Below are 8,203 nucleotides of genomic sequence, written 5' to 3' on the forward strand. Positions count from 1 at the left end.
GTGTCTGTTGCTGTGGTAAGAATGCAGCGCTGAAGAATCCTGGGGAACTGGTTCTACTCCTTTGTCTGCTGACTGGATGGAGCAAGGGGGAGGAGGCTCCACCCCTGCCAAGACATATAATTTCTCTAAATGGTCCAGCTGCAGATCATTGTCACAGATTTCAGGAGCAGGAGCCCAGAGCTCAGGCTTTGCTGGGAAGGTGCAGAGAGCAGCAAGTGATGGCTTCCATGGGGTTGCAGGTGCTCGGCATTGCCTTGTCTGTTATCGGCTGGCTGGGCACCATCCTGTGCTGTGGCCTGCCCATGTGGCGGGTGACAGCCTTCATTGGGAACAACATCGTTGTGGCCCAGATCATCTGGGAGGGGCTCTGGATGGACTGCGTGGTGCAGAGCACGGGCCAGATGCAGTGCAAGGTCTATGACTCCATGCTGGCGCTGCCCCAGGACCTCCAGGCGGCCCGAGCCCTGGTCGTGATCGCCATTGTGCTGGCTGTGCTGGGCATCCTGCTGGCCATCGCTGGAGGGAAATGCACCAACTGCGTGGAGGATGAGTCTTCCAAAGCCAAGATCATGATCGTCTCAGGGATCATCTTCATTATTGCTGGCCTCATGATCCTCATACCTGTCTCTTGGTCGGCGAACAACATTATCCGGGATTTCTACAACCCTCTGGTCACAGAAGCCCAGAAGCGGGAGCTGGGTGCTTCCCTGTACATTGGCTGGGCTGCATCTGCCCTTCTGTTCATTGGTGGGGGGCTGCTCTGCTGCAACTGCCCCCCCAAAAATGAGAAGCCCTACTCTGCCATGTACACAGTTGCTCGTTCAGTGCCAGCCAGCAATTATGTGTAGGGCTGCATCTGCCCTCAACTCCCACTTTCACCCAGGACGCTTGTTTTCTTTCCAGCAAGACAACCACGTAAGTGACCAAGAAGCCTCCATCCTGCACAGATCCATCCTGACCAGGCCTTCTGCTATGCTGACCATCAAATTGTGTGCCTCTTCACTGAGCTACCTTCTCCCCTCTGCAGCCTGGCCCCAAGCCTGACCACACACACAAATTGGCACAACACTTCCAGCTTGAGAAGATGGCAGCTTTCTGTTTCAAGGGACAGCAGATGTCCCTGAAAATCCCAGCTGCTCAGGCACAGCTCCAGAGAATCCTTGCTACACAGCAGGTGGCTGTGCAGTCCCCAGTGCAAAGAATTTGCCACTGCAGCTTGTTTGTGCTGGAGCCGAAGAGCTGCTGAAATCCAAGGTCACCTACGCTCAACCAGCCTCGCTCGCAGGGTCTGCTCACCACTCAGCCCCAAGGCTCTTTGCCACTGAACACTGCCAGAGACCGAATGGGCGGACAGCCCTTCTCCTGCTCCAGCAGCACCTGCCCACCCAAAGTACCAGGGTTAGGATGAGCCTGTGAGAGACCATATGTGAGAATAGGTGAGGGTGGAAGCATGGGGACTGGCAGTCAGGATGTGTGCAGGGGTATAGGGGGAGGGTGGGACAGCATTTATAGGTGCTTCTTTGTTTCCCTTGTTCTTTAATCCAAGTACAGTTGGGACAGAAAGAGGCTGCCCTGATGTCTGTGGCAGGGTGAGATGGAGCCAGGGTGGTGCAGCTGGGAGCAGAGGGCATGTCACTGCCAGAGGGTGGAAGGGCTATGTTGTCTGTTAGGCCTTTCCTGTCACCCCCAGTGGAAGGACACAGTGTCTTTGGCTTCCTCTAGGGCCACAGCAGGTCTGATGGGTCCTGCCACAGGGGCTGACAAGAGGGCTGTGCTCTGTACTTCTGAGTCCCTCAGTAGGGAAACAGCCACAGGGCACTTCTGTGTGTCCATCCATGTGCCTGAGTCTCGCTAGCTCCATCTCCATTGTCTCATTTGAGTCTCAGGCTGTCACAGTGTCTGTCTGTTTGCCTGAGTGACTGTCTCAATGTCTAACTCTCCATGTCTCCCTGCTGCAGTGCCTGTCTCAGTGTCTTTCTGCCTGTGCCTCCATGTTGTCATGTCTGTCTGTCTGTTTCCCTGTCACAGTGCCGGTGTGTCTGTCTTACTGTCTTTGTGTTTCTCTGTCAGTGTCTGCCCTCTGGCCTGTTGAGAGTGCTGGGAGGGTGGGGGTGGATGATGTTCACAGTGTTTTGTGCTGGCATGAGCCCTAGAGCAGATGCTGTTTCACAGGGGTGACGCTTTCTCTGCTGGTCACTGGGAAACCAGTGTAAGCTTTCTTGCTGGGGTCATCTGTGTCTTCACCAGGCAGGTTGCCTGTAGAGATGCACACAGATCCTTGTGAGTGTGGTCACGGTCTCTGCCATGGTGTCATTGCCAGTCGGAGCCAGCAGCTGGTCTGGCAGGCTTTGGAGGGGCTGTGCATCTCCCACCCCCTGCCTGCCTCTTGCCCATGCTTCTTCTCTGACCAATTTTGGGGTCTGTTTTTGTGTACCTGTCCCTTTTTTGTCAGTGGTACCTATGGGTCGGGGAGTTCCTGTGGTGGGGGCTGGAAGGCAACAGCCCAGCTGGGAAAACCGGTTTGGGAGGCAGGAGCAGAACCAGGCAGGTTGAGCAAGGCAGAAGGGAAGGGACAGGGACTTCCTTAGGTGGCTATGTCTGGGAGCCTCCCTGGGATGTGAGTCTGGCTCAGCCTGAGAGCAGGAGCTGCAGTGCAGGGCTCCCCCTGAGCCCAGGCTTTCTCTGCTTGTCTGTTGGGGATGCCCAAGTATATCACAGTGTGTAGCCCCTTGCAGGTACCACTGGCTGGAGCCACCAAGAGGTTGGTCTAATCGGTGAGCTGGGTGGCACCCAAGGGGAGGGACAAAGTCGTTGCAGCAGGCAGCCATAGCACCCACATAGTGGGCAGGCCTTGACTGCCAGTTGCTCTGTCCCTACCATACTGGCTCAATGAGGGAGCTCTAAGTGTCCCCTCTGGATAAGGGAGCCCCAACAAGTGGACTGCCTGGGGAGGAATTTGGGGGATGCCAAGAGGAGCTAAGGCACTCCAGGGGTGCTAGCCAGGAGGCTGAGAGTATCAGAAGGTGGCAGGGCAGTGCAAGAGGGGCTGGTGGGGTGCTGGTGATACAGGACCTTGTGTCCTTCCCTGCTCCACAGTCTGGGGCTCTCCCCCTTCACAAGCTGTTGTACAATCTTCCTTCCAGTGTTTGTTAACTACAATGTGATATAATTTTCTACATTAAACTGTAGCTTCTTAGAGCCCTGCTGTGTTGTGTCTTTTTTAACCTTTCGGCTGAGTCTGGAGCAGGAACCTTCTTCCATACCAGCTTCTTTAAGAACGTTGTAGGCACCTCTGGAGGGGACCCAGAGTGGGGATTCTGGGAGCTCCAGCACTGGAGGCCTGGGTACCCTGGAAACCATCATCTTGAAATATATCCAGCCCTTCTCCCCTTTGTCCAGACTCTCTCCAATCTGGACCTCTGTTCCCCTCACCCCCTCTAGAATCACTCTGACCCCATCCTGTACTCCCTTAGCTGTTGGAACCAAACCTGATGGTGGGAGAGGGGAAGACAATAGAAATCATCCCAGAGGCCTCATGCACAGAGTATGGAGTGGGAGGCAGCTGGTGATGAGCAGGAAGGGATGAGGAATCCTAGCTCTGCTTGCTGGAGTATCTGCAACTGCACCCAACATGGGGCATTTTTACATGTGCTTTCAATGCGGTGCCAGGTGTTTTTAATTAGCAAACCATGCTAATTAAAAGCACCTGTGCATAAGATGGATCAGTAGCACAGCATGTCCCCGCACTGAGAAAATGGCGGCAGTGCTCTTTGAACTAAAGCACATCGAATGTGTTTTATTTCAAAGTGCGCTGCCGCCATTTTCTCAGCGCAGAGACGAGCTGCGCTGCTGATACATGTGATGTGCAAGGCTGCCACAGCGCGTCAATTTACACGCTCCAGCAGACTCGATTAATTGAGTCTGCTCTGACACGCTGGATTTCCAGCACATTGGAGCAGGCTCCCCACATGTGTGTAAGTGCCCATGGTGTTGTCTGCAGATTTGCTAAGTGTGCAGTCAATCCCATTGTCCAAATCATTAATGAAGATATTGATACTGGACCCAGGACAGACACCAGAATGGCTCTGAGGGTGTAGGCAGGCTGTGAAGGTGGGAGAATGTGCTGGAGGGAGAGGGAAGAGGAAGAAAACAGAGGGAGCCAGAGGGAAGTGGGGAGGCAGGTAGGCGAGACTGAAACCAGTGACAAAGAAACAAGTGACTTATAATTGAGCAGTGTGATCACTGTAACAGCAGGAGGGTGTGTGCAGCCCTCCAGGGCTTGGTGACACTAGCTAGTGTGGCAATTACGTGCCAGCACTGATTCACCTGGCATGGCTCCTCCTGTTGTCATTCCTGAATGAAACAAGGTTGAGCCAGCCCATTGCTGGATGAAACCATGAAACTGTTTACCTGCAACTGCTGAGCAGTTTTATGGGCCTTGCAAAAGAAGGCTGCAGACGCTTCCATGGGCGGTGACGCTGCTCAGTCTTACACCCTGACTGGCACCTGCTCTGCACTGTGCAGCTGCAGCTGAGCAGGTGTGGCGGGTGAGAGATCCCCTCCGGCTTGATGTTCTGCCATTGCTATGGGAACGGTTCTGCCATCCAGCTCTTAACCAAAACCCTCCAGGAAATGAAAGTGCTTGATGAAGGCAGCACCTAACAATTCCCATGGCCCTGTTTAGAGCACGCTAGAATTACTGACTGGAAAAGCTGGGGAGTCCAAGGTTTTTTTTCTCTACAACACCACCACTTGGTCCCACCCCATGTTCTCACTAAGTGTGCACTCAGTCCCATTGTTCAAATTATTAATGAACATAATAATACTGGACCCAGGGCAGGAAGAGAAAGGAAGCATGAAAGGGATGTTGAGACAAGAGCAGTCTTTAGTGTCTCTAGTGAAGGTCGTACAACATTTTAAAATAGAAATACTCATGTTCAGTTGCTTTTAACTTTTAAATAAATGACCTCTACTGTGGAATGAGTAGCTGGTAGCAGTGGGAGGCTGTTACCCCCTTCATAGGTCAGGCACTGAAAGGGTCTTAACACCTTTTTTACCAGTGGGTTACACACGTATTTGCTAACAGCAATGGAGCATTTTGGACCAGGATTCCTGGGCTATGTTCCTGGCTGTAAGAGCAGAGTAGTCTCTAGTGGTTAGAAAACTCATAACCCCTGGGGCAGAAAGACTTGCCTCTCTGTTCTCAAAGGTGAGGCAGCTGACAGGATGAGCTGTGTGCCTACCTTAGTGCCTGCCATATTCTGGCCCAGGAGCCTTCACTCAGTTGTAATGGCTGAGAGGTACACAGAATTATGAAGTGACAGAGATGAGACTTAAAATCTTGGCCATGGTGGAGGGTACAAGAACATCCATGGGGAGGTGACACTGGATAGTAAAGGACTTCCTGGCAGAGAAAGTTAGAAAGGAGCTAGAGGCTGGAAGCTGAAGTCAGACCCATCCAAATTGGACAAAAGGCTAACATTTAAAAAACAAGGAGGACTGGCCCTTGGAAATAGAGTCTCCAGTGGATGCCTTTCTGTAAGGAACACTTTAGCCATGCACAAGTCTCTGGGCTCAACACAGGGGTCACAGGGTGAGCTTGTGTTATGCAGGAGGGCAGACTAGATGATATAATAATGCCAATTGTAGCTCCTCAAAGTTCACCTATGGTGCAGAAACCCAACAGCAGCCCCAAATACCACCTATGCCAGTACTGTACATGGGGGTTGGTGTGGTACAGGCTGGCCAGAGTGACTAGGGAGGCTCTGGCAGAGCTGGGAATAGGACTCCAGTATGTGGAGCCCACCTAGTGCCATGGCAGCCCCCGTTTTGGGCCAGGCAGGCTTTGAGCCTGTAGGAATGGAGACCTCTGCCCTTCAGAGGTCCCAAGGGCAGAGGCTGTTCCCCATGTTGGAGTGTGGAGTGCAGTGCTGTGTCTCTAACTGGCTCTCTTCCCCTGTTTCCTGGCAGGTGAGCGTGTGCCTAGCCCTTACACCATGGCGGTACTGGCCCTGCAGATGGGGGGCCTGGCACTGTCAGTGCTGGGCTGGCTGGGCACCATCCTGACGTGCACGTTGCCCATGTGGAGGGTGACAGCCTTCATCGGCTCCAACATCATCGTGGCACAGGTGTTCTGGGAGGGGCTGTGGATGAACTGTGTATATGAGAGCACAGGCCAGATGCAGTGCAAGGTCTACGACTCGCTGCTTGACCTCTCCTCGGACCTGCAGGCTGCCCGTGCCCTCGTTGTGGCCTCTATTGTGGTGGCCTTCTTAGCCCTTCTTGTCTCCATCTTTGGGGCCGAATGCACCCGGTGTGTGGATGACAAGGGAGCCAAGGCCAAGATCTCCATCACTGCGGGTGCTATCTTCATCCTGGCTGGGGTGGGGCTGCTCATTCCCGTGTCCTGGTCAGCCAACACCATCATCAGCAACTTCTACAACCCTATGGTGCCAGAGGCCCTGAAGAGGGAGCTGGGTGCCTCCATCTATGTGGGTTGGGCATCAAGTGCCCTCTTGGTGTTTGGGGGGACCATACTATGCTGCTCCTGCCCTCCAAGTGAGGAGAAGCCCTACTCTGTGAAGTACAGAGCAGCCAAGCACTCCAGTCCAGGCAGCTACCCTCTGAAGAACTATGTGTGAGGGCCCTGCCCTTGGTGAGGCTAAGAATCCTCCCTGGGGAAATATCTTTACCCAGCCCCTTCCCATCTTTGCAGAGTCCCATTGCACCTGGCCATGGAGAGGTGGGCATCAAGCCCAAACATGTGCAGTTTGTAGCAGCTCCCATCCTGCCCCGCTTGAACAGCCTTCCCTGTGTGTGTCCCCTCTCCAGCTGCATTCTACTCTGTGCTTGCCACCTCATCCATAACCCACCCCATGTGTACCTCTTTCCCAGCTAGAGCTCACACTTTTATATTTTGCCAGGTCAGGTCCTAGGTCCTCCTGAGCCCTGTAGCCCGTTGGGTTGCTATGGCTACAGCACAGCAGTTTCTATAGCCAAGGGTGTACCAGGAGTGATGTGGGTAGCACTACATCTGGCCAACTTGGACTCCCCAGCACAAATGGCTGGCTTTCCCCCTTATAGCAGAGCCAACTTGGGACAGCCTTTGGCTCAAGCCCAGAAAAGGGCTTGGAACTCACATCTCCAGGGCTGTAATGAGACTTTGAACTACTGTTACCCTACACTCAGTCTGTGTCACAGGCATTCTTGTTCTGTACTAATCACTCTAGCCTCTGAACACCCTTTCTAGCCTCTGAACACCCTCTCATCATGCATGTAGCACTTCTGTCACCTAGTGGTTGCTCTCCTGCCCTCTCCATGGGGAACATGCATATGGTAGAGTGCTGTGCTGTGTGGTGTTCTGGTTTGTACTGCATACAACAAGCATTATGATATGCTTATGTTAACAAAGGCCAGCTGGAGCACATGCCATCCTGGAGGGAAAGTGGACAGGTTTGCAATTGCCCGTAGTTCCCTCCAGTGTTGGATGAGACCCCAGAAACCTCTGCTTCCTGCAGAGACAAGCTTTAACCTTATTGCAGCATTCCATGGGACCAGGGGTTTGTACCTGCCAATTACAGTCCCCACCCCAGAGTTTTAAGTGATCTGGGTACCCTGTGCCCTGGAGAGCCTGGAGGATAGGGACCAAGTGTAAAGCTCCTGCCATGCAGCCTGGGTCACTGGGTTAGCTGTGTAAAGCTCAATCAGACCCCTACCCTTTGGAAGTGGGTCAGCCAAACTTAACAACTAATCAAGGTCAGCTGGCCCCCAACCCCTTCCCTTTGGTTCTGGGGTTGCATTTAAGGAACTCCTCTAGCACCTGAGCCTTGCTACATAACTTGCTGGTTTCTGATCCCTGAGCAGCAGCGCCTGTCCTGGAAACTTCTCAAACTTTCCCAGTTCCTGACACTACTTTTGGCTTGTTCCTGGATTTCTGCTTTGGATTTCCATGCAGATTTGTTTCCTGGCTCCTGACCCCAGTTTGGCTCTGTTCTTAGACTTTGCTCTGCAGAGTGTCCCTCAGATTTGGTAACTAGGCCTGATTCCCAGATCCTGACCCTGGCTTGGGATTTAGTTCCTGATTCTTGTCTCTAACACCCACCCCTCCTGGCTCTACTTGCTAGGCTGGACTGTGACACCAATGCCTTGATCTTGATGTGCTCCTCTCTGGATTGGCAGTGTAGGGGACAGGGAGGGGCGGGAT

At 53.2% G+C, this 8,203-nt stretch overlaps 2 protein-coding genes across 3 annotated transcripts in view; both read left to right on the forward strand.

Moving 5' to 3' along the window:
* LOC102374263 (claudin-4-like) overlaps window positions 1–8,197 on the forward strand; it is a 22,728-nt gene extending 14,531 nt beyond the window's left edge. For both annotated transcript variants that reach the window (XM_025215678.1, XM_006033787.3), the window contains one exon: window positions 5,971–8,197. In XM_025215678.1, coding sequence (XP_025071463.1) covers window positions 5,997–6,641 — 645 coding nt within the window. In that variant the 5' untranslated portion in view covers window positions 5,971–5,996 and the 3' untranslated portion in view covers window positions 6,642–8,197. The remainder of the gene's footprint in view (window positions 1–5,970) is intronic.
* Window positions 129–3,190, forward strand: LOC102374015 (claudin-4). Its single transcript, XM_006033786.2, has one exon. It carries the CDS (start codon window positions 219–221, stop codon window positions 846–848), a length of 630 nt encoding a protein of 209 aa, XP_006033848.1. The 5' UTR covers window positions 129–218; the 3' UTR covers window positions 849–3,190.
* Window positions 8,198–8,203: the final 6 nt, after the last annotated feature.

This window comes from Alligator sinensis, unplaced genomic scaffold (genome assembly GCF_000455745.1).
Source record: "Alligator sinensis unplaced genomic scaffold, ASM45574v1 scaffold201_1, whole genome shotgun sequence".
Taxonomy (NCBI): Eukaryota; Metazoa; Chordata; order Crocodylia; family Alligatoridae; genus Alligator; species Alligator sinensis.

Bases quoted from the DNA above. Each gene is read 5' to 3' on its own strand.
- LOC102374015 (XM_006033786.2), top strand. From the start codon at position 219: ATGGCTTCCATGGGGTTGCAGGTGCTCGGCATTGCCTTGTCTGTTATC.